This window comes from Pleurodeles waltl, chromosome 5, assembly GCF_031143425.1.
Source record: "Pleurodeles waltl isolate 20211129_DDA chromosome 5, aPleWal1.hap1.20221129, whole genome shotgun sequence".
Lineage (NCBI taxonomy): Eukaryota > Metazoa > Chordata > Amphibia > Caudata > Salamandridae > Pleurodeles > Pleurodeles waltl.
Window position 1 is genome coordinate 519,027,668 of NC_090444.1, and position 18,203 is coordinate 519,045,870.

At 44.7% G+C, this 18,203-nt stretch overlaps 1 protein-coding gene across 3 annotated transcripts in view; it reads left to right on the top strand.

The window, feature by feature from the left end:
* Positions 1-18,203, top strand: part of CFAP61 (cilia and flagella associated protein 61) — a 1,725,308-nt gene that overhangs the window by 1,172,865 nt on the left and 534,240 nt on the right. For all 3 annotated transcript variants that reach the window (XM_069234340.1, XM_069234338.1, XM_069234339.1), the window contains one exon: positions 11,758-12,050. In XM_069234340.1, the coding sequence (XP_069090441.1) occupies positions 11,758-12,050 (293 nt within the window). The remainder of the gene's footprint in view (positions 1-11,757; positions 12,051-18,203) is intronic.

The following is an 18,203-nucleotide window of genomic DNA, read 5'->3' on the forward strand; positions in this document are numbered from 1 at the left end:
TCTGTTTGGATTTCATTGGTCCCATGTCAGAACTCCCGCTTCAGATGAGATTTGCAGTGGTTGTGGTGGATGTACATTCAAGGTTGTTGGTGGTCAAATTTGTACAGGATGTGACCACAAATACGGTGATAAAGGTCTTGGATGAGATTTTTTGGAGGAGGGTTTTTCCGCTGGTTCTAATTACCGACAATGGTACCCAATTAACTTCAAATGAAATGTGTTCATTCTTAAAGAATTGTGGGGTGAGATATTCAAGGACCTCTTTGTATTATCCTCAAGGCAATGGAATTGTGGAGAGGATTAATAGATTGATTAAGGGCACTGTACATTTAGCTCTTGCTAATCATTGCTGTGTGAGGAAAATTATTTCTGATATGGTGTGAGCTTATCGTTCCACAATTCACAGTGTTATCAAAAAGTGTCCTTTTCAATTGATGAGGGGGCGGTCAGTGGGTTCGAAGCTGATTCCCTCATGGCTTCAGGAATGTGTTGCCTTTGGTGGTGAGAAGGCTGTGGTCTCACAAGACCAGCTCTGGTAGAGTCAAGGGTGGAGTTTCAAAATTTAGGGGGCTGTCGTAGTTTGGACCCTTGCTCTGGGCAAGACTGCTAGTTAAAGGATGACAGTACTTTTGCTTGTAGGCGACTACGCCTTTCCTACAACAAGTCGCAACTGTTGTCCCAACCTTACCGGCTCACTAGCAGCACCTCACCAGAAACACAATAGTAAAAGGTGATTTGTGGCAGCCTCTACATATGGACTCGAGAATAAGACATCTCAGGGAGTGTCGTGGTTAAACGGAGATTACCCCTTTCTCACAGATATCATGTCTCATACAAACACAGGCAATGACAAAGATGCAGTAAAGTTTCGATAGTTTTTATTTAACGTAACTGCAATTTGCGATAAGTTGCATGGGCTGCAATGATTAGGATAATGAATAATGCAAGAAACAGAATTGTGAAGACGAGAGCCATTATTACAAAGACCCCCACCATCTTGCGATGCATAGAAAAGACATACGAGATGTAATATGCCCTAATGTGAAAGGCCTAACCTCCTACCTAAAGGAGAGCTGGGTTTGCAAAACCTAATCTGCCAATGCCATGTCCATGAGAGGAGCCCCCAATCCTCGTTACCTTGGAATGAGGTCTCTATCTCAGACTCCGCAGGGGCACGAAGACTGGGCCAGCATCAAGACGACGTGCAGCATCGATATCAGCGATGGTGGCGATGCCCTCTGGTCGGAATCCCTCTGATTATCTGTCTAAAGTGCGATGTATTTATACAGATCTACAAGGACCCCTTACGTAGGTGTGTTCTCAAACAATAGATAACAGACATGCTTGAGACGGCAATTAATATAAACAATCCCTCTAAAGTATAGAGAGGGAAAATCCCTAAGTGTGAACACCTACTGTTTGTTTGTCTTTGTTGCCTGATCTTGACGCCTTAGCGTGGTGTCACTGATAATGTAACTCATAACAAGTGGCCTAACTATAAACAAGGCAGCCATCTTAGAAGAATTAAATAATTAATTGGGCTAAGACAGAGCAAGCTAAGTAGGTTAAAAGTCACTAGGTGACGGGGGCATGAGTCTGCAAGCCAGAGGCTAAGCTAACTCCTGTTATCCTATTAAAAACGAACTAGGATTCACTACACCCTCTCCATTGCCGTAACAGGTATGACGAAGGTACAGGAACCCAAACGCTAAAATTGCTCTGAACTAAAAAGCTAAAAACATAAAAATCAGCGAAAAAATCTTTAAAATGTGTTAAAAAAGATATTAAAAACAAATCTGCTAAAACACATACAGAGATGTTAATGTCAACCATGACAAGCGCAACGTGCCAAAGCAATGTTAATTTAAATGCATAATTTTGAATCGGGAATGGCAAGTCAATTCATCAAATTATTTGCTGTACGCATGATCTTGAAGAGTGTCATCGAAGTCAACAACCCAGGACCTCAAAAACGAGTCAACATCATCTGATGTCAAATCGAGTGCTGGGCGGACAAACGGATCCACAGAGCAGTAGTGAGCAGTACTTTCTGGTGTAACGTTATCCGTTGCAGTGTCCTCATCCACGGTAGATCTCAAAACGGAAGGCTCATAGGTGGCCTCGTGTAGCAACCTCAGTCTCAAGGGGCATGACCGTGTATGAACCCTCATCGGGGACATCAGCAGTTCGTGGGCCACAGGAGATGTTGGTGCAACAGCAAGACAGACCATAGGCAGATGTTCAAAGAGGCACCATATGCAGCGGAAGACTGGTTGTACGCACCAGAGAAGGGGCCGAAATGACAACGACCAGTCAAAATAATTGGAAAGCCACCAAACACACTTGAAAAGAGGGAATTGATGGCTGACGGGATGACTTCGAAGACAGTCGACACGAAACCAGACCCGACAGCCTTAAAGAAATGAACAATCCCAGTGGTGCTCGAAGCATTGAATATTCTGGATACCAGTTCTCCAAAGTGCCTGGGGAAGTTGGTATTTAATAGGGATTGTATCTCGGCTGATGATCTCGCAATCTGGAGAGCATACGTCTCCTTTGCGGATGTCAAGGCGACCTGTTTTTGAGACAATAGCACCTTTAGCCTGCTCAGCTTGTCATAGTTCACATTAATAGTATCTATGTGGGGCCACAGGCCAGATACTTTTATCTCTCGTGTGGGGGGGAAACAAAACATGTCCACAACACGTAACGACCTTTGAGACCGAGATTGCGTAGGCAATTCCTGGTCGCATGCCGCAACAACTTTGATCGTTCAGTATCACATAACTTCCATTGAAAAGTACATGAAATACCGGGCGAATCAAAGGGACGGGAGTACCCTTCAGCAAACATGCCAAATTCGTGACCCCCGCATTGCAAAGACCGTGAAGGGACACCTGCCTGCCTATCATAGAACGACTAACAGCAGTCTCACATTCGCTTCCGCTAAGAAAGACCTCTGTTTCGCCATTCAGACATTTATAGTCAAAAGGCAACTCCCACTCTTCCCTAATATAGCTATCTCCTAGTTGCTCGTACCTTCCTACCACAAGATGTTTCAGGCAGCTTGAGAAACGAAAGGTCGAAATCGATAAATTAATTATGCCATGGAAGAGCAAGATAGTTGAAGGACTCTCTTCTACCGTGAAGGGCAACTTATCTAACTTTTCTACATGAAGCATGGTGAAACTAGCCTCCCGTTTTTGCCATTGTCTGTTGTTCTCTGGAGAAATTAAAGGCAGTGAAGAATTCACTCCCGTTAATATACCTCCATGGAATGCGGCCGTTTTTCAGTGTCTGTAAAGTCCAACCCAGCTGCATGATGGAACGTAGCTCTGTTTGCCCATGATATAACTGGGGCAAGTCTGTCTGAGTGACATCAATAGCAGACGACACTATATTTGATAGTGAATAAATACTGTTGGACAGTGTATTCATGCCGTTGTCGACAACTGCTAAAGCCTTTTCTAAATTTTCTTTATCCAATTGCCTTGAACGCGCAGCAGCCTCAATCTGGGAAAGTTTCCAAAATGTCATCGTACATAGCATATAAAAACCTTCTTGAGCGTTTTTTTCTAGGACTCAGCAGAAAATCCTGCAAGTCTATATCTTCGGAAAGGGTGTTCAGGTGTTGCTTAACTGCGGCTAACGTGTTGGTCTGTACCCATTGCTGACACAGCTTACCCACACTGTATGTCGTAACTATACCTGTATGTTGACCTGATACAAAGCGAGGGTCTCAACAACAAAGCAAAAAATGGCAGGTAGAGACAAATTAAATCCTCAGTTGTAAAAACAGACCTGAGCGAGGGTCTGGCCTGTTAATTGAAAAAAACCCTGAAGAGTTCAAAAAACGCGCTTGACACTCATTAGTGTCAGTGGGCCATATTGACTGGAAAGTGAAGAATTGTAGGTACCAGCCTTGACCATTGCATCTAGCTTGTCCTCTGTGATATTAAGGAAGTATTGCCAATCTTTAAACCTTGCCGGAGTGGGGATACTGGGCGTGTTTAAGTCTTTAATTTTTGCCAACCCCAGACAGGATGTCTGCTGAATAGTGTAATTTAAGAAAATCATTTGCACAGGAATCAGGGATGCTCAAAATAAAGCCTCCCTACCCTGTATCTGCCAATCTTGTGTTCCCCATACACTTTTAAAATCAATAGTGCTCTTCCAGTATTCGTAACCTTCAACTGCGAGCCGGGAAATAAAGGGATCTGAATAAATCAATTTTGTTTCAGGTAGCAAAATTTTCCTAATTTGTGCCAGAGGTATTTTAAAATAATACGACTCTGCTTTTTTTGTGTCATGCCCAGAAAGGTATGTAAATTTATCACCATAGTACTTTGGGCTCCCCACCGGTGGTGTAGAACAGTGTTCCCACTGTGTGTAGTTTAATACTGGCCTGTATCTAGTGGCACGGTGTAGGTAGTAATGTCCCCAATTGTTATAGCAGAACATTTCCCCATAATTCATTGTATGTTCATACACATCATCACTTTCAAAAGTGGAATAGCCCTTCATTTCAGTTAGCATGGAATCAACTGTTTGGACATCCCAATCATCAGAGACAACATCCGGTGTAATTACATCAGTCACTGAAATTTTGAACACGTATGGTATTTGAATAATTTCAGTAGGTCCATATATATCGAATGGAACTTTGTCCCACACAATCCCATCAGAAATCTGTATTGCTGTAACATTTACAGGGACAAGTCTCTTTGGATCTTATGTGAAGAATGATATGGAGTTAAAACTTAATCAACAAGCTCCACAGAGGAGCGATCAGGAATATAGTGACCATTTATAAGCAAAAAGAAAACAGTCACAAAACCAATCCATAAAAATAATGCAAAAAATGTCAAACAGAACCATAAATAGTTCAATGGGTATTTCAAATAGTTCCTTTTAAGCCATTAATTCAGCTTACTTCTTTTTGAAACAGTGTCAATCACAGAAGTGGATGAATCGGAAGAAAAATCATCAATGTCAATGAAATAGCCAGAGGCAGTCTCTGCAAACACGGGAGCCGGTGCACCATCTGTACTTTGATCCACTTCACCTGGGGGCTCTTGGTAGACAGTGTCGTTAGTTTGTGATGTGTTTGTGTAAAAAAAAACAGCTAGATCTTGAACCGGGGTGGTCACTGAAGTAGTGACAGGAACTAGCAAGAGTTCATTTTCCGCCCTCCCCATGGTCGTGAAGGTGTCTGGAACACCATTAGACATTGTTGCATAGTCTGTAGTAGTGATGTTCATCCTACTATGTAGATGTATGTCCTATTGGGTAGTGAGGGGGGATCGGGAACCACCCAAGGGACCTCTTGGTCTACTGTGAAGGATCGGCCACATGGTGTAGTTTGATGTCATCAATGGAGATGAATCTGTTTGTTTTAGAACCAGACAGTGGTGGTAAGATGACCGTTCTGGTGCCTTGAATTCTCAAGACCGTTACAGGTGCTCTGTATGATGGACCAAACTCCTTCTTCACTGCGATCTTCTCACGAACCAGATCCCCAACTTTAGGAATCCAGCCAGTCGAAGTTTTCGCTAAATCCTTTATCCCTAAGGTGGTAGCACTTGCAGATGATTTATCATCATGAAATTGCTGAAGCTCCTGTAAAACAGTGAGACGTTCATTTATGTCAAATGGTGTTTCTGCTGCCACCATACCAGGGGCATCAAGATCTGGGACATACATAGGTATCCCAAAGAGAACCTCATATGCAGTGCGTCCCCCCCCCCCAAGGACCGTCTTGGCAGATTATTCAGTGCTCTCTGGACCCCATATAGGTGATGTAACCAACTGCGGCCTGAACCCAATACTCGAGCTGTTAAGGACTGATTTAGATAACGATTCCGCCTCTCCACGACCGAATTTCCCTCAGGATGGTATGGTGAGGAGTAATGGAGTTCAATACCCATCAACCCCACGGTGTCCCTGAATGCCTTAGAGGCAAATGCAGGGCCCTGGTCCGAATGGAATGCTGCAACCGCATATGTACCGATAAAGGTCAGCAAGTCTTTTATAACAGTTCGGGCGTCAGCCGACCGCTGTGGCCATACCCACAGGAATCTAGAACAAGAATCTACAGCGACTAGAATGTATTTGTATGCACCATGAGGCTGTAAGGGACCACAATGGTCCAGGTACACACACTGTAGTGGCCTGTTGGACACTAAGAGGGATGTCTGCGGTTGGCGTTTGATATTAGAGCCCTTTATCTGCTGGCAAAGGACATACTGCTTTGTTCGTCTGCATAGATCAGGCCACCAGAAGCGTTTCTGTAGGAGTGTTATCGTGGCCGATATACCAGCATGTGCAGAAGCGACACCCTCATGCGCTGCTTTAATTAGATCTAATCTCTGGTCTTCATTGGGGATCACTCGATCTCCAACCCCAGGAATTGTTGTGTAAGCAACATTCTGTGCACTGATATGGTAAGTATACTTTGTAGGGTATCGTTTCGGAATGGGCTTGCCTGCAGCCGAGGCTTTAACGGCAGTCAATATTTCATTATCCAATCTCGTCTGTGAACGACTCACTGCAGTCACAGAAGCCGTAGCTACTGCTGCTTTGGCGCTTCATCAGCCAATGTATTGCCAGTAACGTGTACTCCTACACGTTGGTGTCCCAATGTATGTACTACATGGACACACGGTAGCTTATCTTTAAGATCTGCCACCCTCCCCCACAATATTTTGTGTTTAATGGTGTTCCCCTTAGAATCTCTAAACCTGTTCAGTTTCCAATGATTGAGATAGTCATTGTATGACTGGACGCAGTAATAAGAGTCACAGACTATTAAAGCCCGCATCCTGGCTCGGTATGTTCGAGCGCTAGTATAAGAGCTTTAAGCTCAGCCAACTGGGCTGTGCAGTTCCCTAAGGTCTGTGTGTAGGTATTGTGAGGGTGAAAGACTCCATCTTCCATCACTCCGCTCACGGCTGCGCAAGCTGCCGAGTATTGATGTTTAGTACCTACAGCCGGATGTGCTGAACCATCAGTGTATATGACAGTATGGTAGCTGTCTAGTGGCAAGATATTTAGAGGAGCGGGGTACTCTTGTTCGTACTGGAGAAACTCTTGTGTCTGAAGTTTTGGATCGAATATATAATCGACATCAGTGGCGGTCAGAGACGTTGCCCATTGAATCCAACATGAATGTAATGCTTTAGCGTTAGGAAAGCTTGCTTTGGTGACAGCCTCTAAGGCCGGCACAGGGGAGGCAACAATAATACATTTCCCCTGTGCAAGTGGCCTCTCTTTTATGACGGCCATCTGAACTGCAGTCAGAATCTTTTCTGTAGGTGCAAAACGCTGTTCAGCATTGGAGTATAAATGTGATTTATATGCTATGGGTACCGTGTCATCCTCATTGAAGGTGACATAAGTAAATTCAATGGCACCAGCAATTATTCTGATGACCATATTTGTTTTATTGTCACGTGTGTGCAAGTGTTTAGCTTCTAGCAGGTCCTGTTGCATTTCCCTAAGGATGCGGGTGTGTTCAACCGTCCAGTGTCTGCTAGAAATATTGGGCTGAACCAAGTCATAAAGTGGCTTGATCCGTTGTGCATAATCTGGAATGTATGTACTGCCAAAGTTAAAGAAATCTAGTAATGACTGTAGTTTTTTAAGTGTGTTAGGAGGGTGCAGTTGAGCACATTTTTCTAGAAAGTGCGGGCCAGGCTCTTTCCCTCGTTTGATAGCTCATATCCCAGGAATAATACGCTAAGAAAGGCTATCTTGCTTTTCTTAAAATTTAATTTGTAACCGAGGTCTGCAAATCCCAAAATGATCCGATCGACCCTTGCAAGATGAATGTCGAGGACGTCGTCTGTGAGATATATGTCATCCACGTGGATAATGCCTCGGATTCATTATCATGTAATATTGATGTTACACGGGCTGAAAATAGCCCAGGGCTATTTTTATAGCCTTGAGGTAAACGACAAAAGCTTTTCTGAGAGCCAAATGAGAATGCACTCGATCCCAACTTTCATGTGCTAAATTCTGTCAGAAGAATCCATTAGAAATGTCTAATGTTGTTTTATATTTTTTAAGCACTATATTGTTTATTAGTGCCGTGCTGTGTGAATTTTGTATGGCATATGTGCGTGTATGACTATTTAAGTGTCTATAATCAATGACTATTCCATATGAATGGTCCGGCTTTGCAACGGGGAATAACGGATTATTCATTGCAGATGTACAGGGCTCAACCACTCCCTGGTACTCAAGTTGGGTGAGGATCTCTCTCACCTGAGCTTTTGCTTCAAGTTTAACAGGATATTGTGGCTGCGGTTGGGGTGTAGACCTAATGGGAATAACATGACAAGGAGACTCCTTGTCCCAACCTACATGATTGCGATATAACGCAGGTGCCTGCGCTAAAGCCCATTGTAGGAAGTTGGCTCTGTACATACTATTTCAAAGTAAGAAATAGTGTGCACAGAGTCCAAGGGTTCACCTTAGAGGTAAGATAGTGGCAAAATTAGATAATTCTAATGCTCTATTTTGTGGTAGTGTGGTCGAGCAGTAGGCTTATCAGAGGGTAGTGTTAAGCATTTGTTGTACACACACAGGCAATAAATGAGGAACACGCACTCAAAGACTTACTCCATGCCAATAGGTTTGTATATTGAAAAATATCTTACCACACCAGCAGCTCAGGGCCGATCAGGTGCAGAGTCAAAGAGGTGTCCAAAACACATAGGCGCCTATGGGGAACAGGGGTGCTCCGGTTCCAGTCTGCCAGCAGGTAAGTACTTGCGTCCTTGGGGGCAGACCAGGGGGGTTTTGTAGAGGACTGGGGGGGACCCGAGGAGGCACACAAAGTACACCCTCAGCTGCACAGGGGCGGCCGGGTGCAGTGAGCAAAGCAGGCGTCGGGTTTTAGATTGAAGACAATGGAGAGACCCGGGGGTCACTCTAGCGTTGCAGGCAGGCACAGTGGGGGGGGCTTCTCGGGACAGCCACCACCTGGGCTAGGCAGAGGGTCGCCTGGGGGTCCTCTTGCACTGAAGTTTGGTTCCTTCAGGTCCTGGGGGCTGCGGGTGCCAGGCTTTGTGTCCCTTGTTACAGGCAGTTGTGGTCAGGCAGAGCCTCTGGATTCTCTCTGCAGGCGTCGCTGTGGGGGGTCAGGGGAGTCATCTCTGGTTACTCACGGGCTTGCAGTTGCCGGGGAGTCCTCCCTGAGGTGTTGGTTTTCTGAAGGTCCAGCCGGGGGTGTCGGGTGCAGTATGTGAAGTCTCACGCTTCCAGAGGGAAACGTGAAGTCTTTGGAAGTTGCTTCTTTGTTGCAAAGAAGTTGCAGGTTTTAAACGGGGCCGCTGTTCACGGGAGTTTCTTGGTCCTGTAGTCCAGGGCAGTCCTCTGAGGCTTCAGAGGTCGCTGGTCCCTGTCGGATGCATCGCTGGAGCAGGTTTTTTAAGTTGGAGACAGGCCGGTAGGGCTGGGGCCAAATCAGTTGTCGTCTTCCTCCTTCTCTGCAGGCTTGTAGGTCAGCAGTCCTTCTTCTTTCTTCAGGTTGCAGGAATCTGATTTCCTGGGATCTGGGGAGCCCCTAAATACTGAATTTAGGGGTGTGTTTAGGTCTGGGAGGGCAGTAGCCAATGGCTACTGTCCTTGAGGGTGGCTACACCCTCTTTGTGCCTCCTCCCTGTGGGGAGGGGTGCACATCCATAGTCCTATTGGGGAAATCCTCCAAACTCAAGATGGAGTATTTCTCAAGGCAGGGGTCACCTCAGCTCAGGACACCTTAGGGGCTGTCCTGACTGGTTGGTGACTCCTCCTTGTTTTTCTCATTATCTCCTCCAGCCTTGCCGCCAAAAGTAGGGGCAGTGGCCAGAGGGGCGGGCATCTCCACTAGCTGGGATGCCCTGGAGCGCTGTAACAAAAGGGGAGGCTCACCACCAGGTGTTAAAGTTCCTGCAGGGGGAGGTGAGAACGACCTCCACCCAGTACAGGCTTTGTTCCTGGCCACAGAGTGACAAAGGCACTCTCCCCATGTAGCCAGCAACATGTCTGGTGGGTGGCAGGCTGGCAGGAACTGGTCAGCCTACACTAGAAGTCGGGTATGTTTTCAGGGGGCATCTCTAAGATGCCCTCTGGGTGTATTGTACAATAAATTGCACACTGGCATCAGTGTGCATTTATTGTGCTGAGAAGTTTGATACCAAACTTCCCAGTCTTCAGTGTAGCCATTATGGAGCTGTGGAGTTCATGTCTGACAAACTCCCAGACCATATACTCTTATGGCTACCCTGCACTTACAATGTGTGAACACCTACTGTTTGTTTGTCTTTGTTGCCTGATCTTGACGCCTTAGCGTGGTGTCACTGATAATGTAACTCATAACAAGTGGCTTAACTATAAACAAGGCAGCCATCTTAGAAGATGGGGGCACGAGTCTGCAAGTCAGAGGCTAAGCTAACTCCTGTTATCCCATTAAAAACAAACTAGGATTCACTACAGGGCCTCTTCGTGTGGTGAAGGTTGGGAAGTTCCAGATTGAAGTGGAAGGTGGAGAGAAGTGGAATATTAGAAATGTAGCACTGTATCAGAGAGGTGGTGTGTGTACTAGGAGGGAGGAGGAAGGATACTCTGGTGCCTTTTTTATGAGGAATGAGAAGGAGGTAAACGTTGATGCTGGAACATTTGATGCTGGCCCGAGTGGGGGTGCTCATGAGGTGTCTGGAGAGGATGGTTTACAGGATGCACTTGAGTTAGAAACGGTCACACGAAAACATCCTGCAAGGATGCACAGACTCCAAAATTACTTGGGTGATTATGTTATGGGGTAAAGTTCATGTTTACGTTCATTTGTATGCTTCATGGTTGATTTCTCTTTCATCTTACCAATGTGAAGAGAAGAGGATGTGTTGTGTTTTGTTCTTATGTCATGTTCTTTAGAATGTACGTGTCCGGACATTCCAGAGGTGCCAGTTACCGGCTTCCCTCTGGTATGGTTGGACGCTAGGTCGTGCTGTTGAAATAAATACTTATTTATACATCTCTACTGTGTGGACATCGGGTTCACTCACCACATGAGGCAATGTGAGAAGCAGGAATACACTCTTGCTTTCCATGGCAGGTGGATTCAAGGGTATGTTGTTATTTCTGGGAATCGTGTTATACATGTAGTCTGTGAAGTTGCCGTGATGTAGGTGTTTGTAAGTACAACTATTCTTTTTTTTATTGATGTTACCTCAAACCCGCCCCCCCCCCCAAAAAAAAAACTACATGTTAATATAATATCCCATTGCGCGTATGTTTAATATGGCTGTCTGCACTGCATCAAAAAGATAAATATATTTTCTTTCAAGACAATGAAAGATATGCAAATGTCACTGAGCCATCTTGTTAAAGGTACCTGACCTAATTATGCTTCCATGTCTGTCGCCCACGTTGCGGTTTGTTTCTTCGCTGCTTTTGTTTCTTTAACACCTGACTTGCATCAGAGGGGAAGGAAAGCGAAGCGGCATTTCACTAGGAATAATGTTACATTTTTACATGATGGGGCCATTACCGAATGTCATTGTGTTAAGTGTTTATCTACTTAAGAGTGATATTTTGTGCAGAATCTTTACAAAATGATCTTTGTCAGTGTTGCTAGGTAACATTGTGCGCTTCGCAGCTTCAGAGAAATAAGGTCACATCAAAGAACTCTGCATTATTGGCATTTGCATTATACTAATAAGGTATTTGCAGTGTGTCTTACAAAAGTGCTTCCTCTTTTAATTTTTTCAGGCAATGCCATTGTCTACGGAAACTCACTTGACATTTACACGACAGCAGAAACTCTCCTGTCTCTCGGAATAACAGGCTCCCGCATTCACCTGGTGCAGCCTCCGCTGGCCTCCGGCATCACATGCTTCAACAACTACGCCGTGGAGCAGGCTGTGGCAGAAGCCCTCTCGGAGGCCGGGGTGACCACCTACAGCAGCTGCATCCTCGCGAACTGGAATGATGGCGACGACCCCGACCCCATAAAAAGCGCATCTTTCACCACTGACACCAAGCCGTTTAAGTTAGAGTGCGCTGTAAGTGCTGTTTTAATCTGCTATTTTCTGGATTGGAGTCGAGGCAGACGCCTATTTACATTTACACTGTTGTTTTCACCCACTGCCATCATATAAATCCTCCCGCCTTAATGCGAAAGTAATTCATGTAACTAACATTGGAAAGTCAGTAGGCCTGGTTTTAGGGTGCCAACATATGCAAATATAGACATGTACAAATACTATTTGCATGCACTGCAGTCGCAAATGCTGTTAGCACATTTAAGCAACTCCCATTGGCTCTCTCAATACAGGAGGAAAGTGCAAAAAGAGTTTGTCTTTTATTGAATAGATATCGGAGAAAAAAAACTGAATGTGACATAGTTTAGGTGTACTTTTCAGATAGTTCCACATATAACGAAAGCACTTCTAGAAAAGGTAATGATATGCCAGTAGCATGAGGTGAGAGTGAAATACTCCTCTGAACGGAGCTAAAGTCCACACTATGTATATTTCACCCAAATGGTAACAGTAGGTCTTGCAGACAATCATGCTGTGACGCTAGGCCTAAACATCTGCAAGGTGGGACCACAGTTGGGGCCAGATGTAGGAAAGGATTTGCAACTCGCAAATGGCAAAAACTGCTGTTTGCGAGTTGCAAATCGCATTTTCCTCTGCAGAAATGCATTCTGCGAGTCGGATCGACTCGCAAAATGCATTTCAGAATCGCAAATAGGAAGGGGTGTTCCCTTCCTATTTGCGATTCCTAGTGGTATGCAATACCATTTGCGACCGCATATGCGGTCGCAAATGGTGTTGCAGTTACCATCCACTTCAAGTGGATGGTAACCCACTCGCAAATTGGAAGGGGTCCCCATGGGACCCCTTCCAGTTTGTGACTGGACCCAAAAACATTTTTTCAGAGCAGGGAGTGGTCCAAGGGACCACTCCCTGCCCTGAAAAAATACCGAAACTAAAGGTTTCGGTTTTTTTTTTTTAAGTGCAGCTCGTTTTCCTTTAAGGAAAACGGGCTACACTTAAAAAAAAAAAAACTGCTTTATTTAAAGCAGTCACGAACACGGAGGTCTGCTGACGACAGCAGGCCTCCATGTTTGCGAGTGCCTATACTCGCTATGGGGCCGCAATTTGCGACCCACCTCATGAATATTCATGAGGTGGGTCATTGCGACCCCATAGCGAGTTGCAGTCGGTGTCTGAGACACCGTACTGCATACGAATTTGCGAGGTGCAAAGTGCGAGTCGCATGGACTCGCACTTTGCACCTCGCAAATTTTAAATTTGCTACATCTGGCCCTAGGTCTTTATCCAAACCTTGACCAGAAGACACTTCCCTCCTTTCTGATGTTTTACCGTGACCACTGTCTCAAAGGTTGCTTCCAATACCTTGTTATTAATTGCACTGTTTCTTTTCCATTCTTTTTTCTGGGGTCTGTTTTGGTAGACTTTAGCATTCTGAAAGCGCCATGTCATAAATTCTTCAATAAAAATTCAATAAGAAGAACATAGAATGTTGGATTTAGGTTGGCCAAAGCAGCCATTGTCTTTCATATTTTTTTAATCGTTTACCATAGGGTCAATGAGCTGTCTATCATAGCGGTAGAATTTGTGGATGGTTACATTGTCCCGTTTGTATTCCCATTGGATTTTGGTGACAGGGTTTCAAATAGACGGTTTGTTTGCCTGCAGATCCGACCTTTTATTGAGAGGTACTGTGTGTTCTTTGATGTTTTACGCGCTGGCAAAGAAATATTTACATTGCTGATTTATGTCTTTTTAGTTTAGAAAGTGAAAGTTGTTTTGATGCCTTAGCTTGTCATTAAGGCCCAGTGTTATTCGTTAATGCTCCTTGCATGTTCATGTGTTTTAATTTGCTGTGATGATTACATATTGTTGGGAGAATTTACAACGGGGGCTGCTCAAGAAGAACCCAGTTGAGACCTTGGTATAAGTGTGTATCTGCAACAATGTCTCAATGGGAACCATTTAAAAGTATCAATGAAAAAGACATACAATGAATCAAATTCTTAAGAAGGGAGTACCCAAATTCAGAACTGTATACATTCTGTCTATTTAAGGGCCATCATCAGGACTGGAAACAAGAGGATATGTGGTGCTTGATCAAAACAGCCAACTACTTAGGCTTACTATAACTCAATTAAGTAAGGTGATCCCACCATGGAGTCCCACTGAATCAGTTTGTATTCAGATTTCCTCAGAGTCCCTGGGTTCTGCCATTTTGATTCCAAGGTTGGCAGGGAACTCTGGGAGCATCTGAGTGGCCAGACCAGGCACGTGACGTCAGAGACACCCTCTGATAGGTAGTTATCTGGTTAGGTGACCAAGCCCCCTCCTTGAGCTATATAGGGTCTTCCTCTGGGGTGGGTCCTCAGATTTGGCTTGCAAGATTCCAGCAGGACTCCTCTGCAACCTCTGCTTCAACTTCTGGCCTCTGGAACCATGACCGGACCCTCCAGGAACCAATAAGCTGCAGATCCACGAGGAACACTCATCCTCAAAATTGTATCCAGAACTCCTGCCAGCTTTGCAACATTTCCACAGCTGCGCATCCTCAGAAGACTGCAACTCTTCAGCCTGCACAAGAAGAAGGAGGAATCTCCCTTGGGGTGAAGGCATCACTCCCCTGTAACTACAGGTACCTGGCTACATCGACGGCCGGCTGCATGGATCTCCCCTCATCCTGAGGGGCATGGATCCTGCATCATGGGTGGTAGTCCGGAGAGTCTCCCTTGGTCCTCTCTACCAGCTGTCGCACTTTGGTGGTGGTAAGTCCTTTCCACTCCACTCCACGCTAGACAGTACCTCCATGCACCACGTCCTTTGCATCTGCCAAGGCTTGTTTGCTTCATCTCCCAGGGGAACCTCAGGCGATGTGTAGCGCCAGCCCCCAGAACTCCCTCCTGCAACTCCTGGGCCTCTACGTGGTCCTCCAACGATGTGGGAGCAACTTCTGTGGTGCTGTGTGGGCTGCTTCAGCAACTTCTGTTTTCCTGTCCTGTGGGACACTTGCGGGTGCTGCCCCTGCTCCTGTGGGCCTTCTCCGACACAGAGGGCCCACTGTGACTCCACCTCCTTGGTTGAGTCCTCCTGGACTTTGCTGGTCCCTAGCAGCACCTCTTTTCGTCCTACCGCAAAAAAGGCTTGTAGGTGGAAATCCTCCACTGACTCCCATCTGCAATCCAGCTTCCAGCGTGGGACATTTTTTGCACACATTAGGAACTCTTCTCCAGCTTCTGTGCTGCAGTGCTGACCTGTTTTCCTTCTTCATCGACCAACTCCACAAGGTACCTCCGGGTGGGTAGTATCTCCTACTCCCCCTGGACTCCACAGACACTTCTGGACTTGGTCCCCTCTCTCCACAGGTCTCCATCTTCGGTTTTCCACTGCTGGTTTCTTGCAGGCTGTTCTGGGTTGTCTTCATTTTCTTCTTTTAATCTTTTGGAGTGGTTTTGGGGAAATCCAGTGTTTTACTCCTGCATTCCTGGTCACTGGGGGGTACTGCATTACTTACTTGTGTGGTTTCTTAGTACTCGCAGCTCCCCTCCACACGATTTACTTACCTAGATGGGGGCTCTGTGTTCGCATTCCACTTTCTTAGAATATGGTTTGGGCTCCCCCAGGGATACTATTGCTTATTGCTATTTTAAACTGTTTTCTAATCTTTTTATTCCTCTTACTGTTTATTAGTGTATATATAGGATGGAGCAGAGGGTGCTGCTGCCTGGATTCTTTCACCATTGTTCGATACAGAATGGAAGCAGGGGCCCTTTGCGGATGGCAGACCTAGTTTTGGTTTACTCAATGATGCACAGCAGGGGGTCTTCTACGCAGGTGGGGGTCACAGCAGCATGATGGCAGATGCAGGGCGCATTTCTCACATGCAACAGTAGTGACTGCCAGATGGCGATGACCACTATGGGCACAACTCTTGATGTTAGTAGTGTGAAGAACCATGATCTGTCTTCTTTGCGCAATGTCAAGCTCAGCCATCAACCCAAAATTTCTGCTCAGAACCACACTCCTAGAGAGACTGATCCAACACTCCTAGAGTAAACAGATCATTTGCGGCAGTACTTTGTAGAGCTTTGCAATAAGGCCACACCCTGGATCAGCATGAAAGAAGGTCCCTTGACGTTGTCCTTTCAGTTAACCAGATATTAAACTTTTTCCAATGTATGAAATGTGCTTAGTGAAAGATCCTGAAGTCAAATAAATAGTCTTTTGGTGATTGCCAACTATGTGGGGCAACTTAGGCGCTCTGTCCAGTCATATTCATCCAAGACACTTACATCTTCCTTGCACTGCTTTTTAAATACTTTCTGGAGGTTCACTGCCAATCATGAAAGAGTTTTATACAACTTGGGGATTGGTTTTGCTTCAGTTTTGCTTATCAGGGTGTGCTATTCTAGCAGTGCATTGAATTCACCCCCTCAATGGTTCCTTACAATCTGAGTGCATGACTTAGATGCAGACATTTCCGCACCTGACAAACCCCACTCCTAATGTCCTTGAAAACATAATATACTTGAATGACGCGATGCTGTCTAGCTTGAAAAATGATTTCTCAGTTTGACACCCAACCCCTCAATGCTGCAGCTTTATTAATTGTTGACCATTCCACACAGGATTTCCATTGTCAGTTTATTACACTACCACATCACTGCCTCTGCCTAACTTTATGATGTAATCATAATTGTAATAATGGCCTCTGAGTGTAATGCTGGCATTGCACTGATTAGGAGGATGCATTTAAAAGATCTACCCCCTTTCTTGCAGCATTCTCATTTGAGGATTGTAAGGCAGACTCATCAGTTCAGCTTTGCCCATTAACGTAGAGGCCCAGTAATATTTACAGATATCTGTATAACCCAAACATTGTTTACACAGACCCATATATTGTATCTATTTTCACTTTATGTTCCACACTCTTTCACAGTAACCTACATAATTGTCTTTCCCTATGTTAAAAAAAAGGTTGTTGGCCTTTCAGATGATGTATTTTTGAGCATAGAGAGCTGCTCAAGTCAATTCTGGCATCAAATTTAAGTCATAGAAATATTTTCATGATTATTTGTAAAGCTTCTTATTTGAAATGGCCCCAGTTACTCTTCTGCAGTGCAGTTACAGACGCCTGTGGAACCCAGAACAAAAACACTGGTGTGTTATGAAAATCAAATCCTCCAACTTTTCCAACCTTCCTTCTGCCACAGTTTTCCCATGACTCTCTACCCTTCCCTTGCACCTTCTTCGCGTCTCTCAAACTCTCTATGTTCCTTGCACCCTCATCCTTCTTCCTTGCATATCACACATTTATGCTGTGTTCTGTGCTCCTCCTATATTCCAGATCATTTCTTCCCTCATTTTACATTCACTGTAGGTAATCTATCCTGGTATTACAAGCTTTTCAACTGTAAAGATCTGACCACTTTAAAATGATAATTTCCCTTTTGGATTTTTTCAGTTTTTCTTTTACTTCTATAATTTTAACCGAGGATTGGCAGTTGTATTGTTACATCTAATGATTGTTCCATAGGTAAAATTCAAAGATAGCGTTCCATTTTGGATTGTAGTTTGTTTTGCATGATTTAAAACTTTTCCATGGTACAATATGTATTCCCTTCTGAAGAACTTTAATTCAATTGGGGTCCTCATTATTTGCCCTAAACATATCTGCTTTTAACCGCGCCTCTAACATATCCCCCTGATTCTATGCAGTGCCTCTACCTCCAGAACACATAGAATACCTCTTTCCTATCCACATACAGTGTATTATGTTCATTCACCTTGGTATTTTTTTGTCTTTTTTCACTCCTTCTATTGATTTTAGTGTCTAGTTGTGCTAGCAGGACAATATATCATCGCCTAAGTCATCTATAAGTGAAGCAATTGCTGCCAGATTGGTTTGTATTGTAATTATCCATACACACATTGGGTAGTCCGAATAATGGCCGTCTGTCTCATTCAGACAATAAATAGATAGGGCATTGACTTATTCCATTTGTCCTTCAAGCCCAACACCTTCCATACTGCAGCTACTCCCTTCCAGTTACCACACAAGCAGATGTTTGCCCCTCACAGCCCCCTCTCCACAGTTATTATTCACTATGTCGAGGGCTGTGCAAGGACATCCTCCAAAACCTTTTAGGCTTCCTAGTA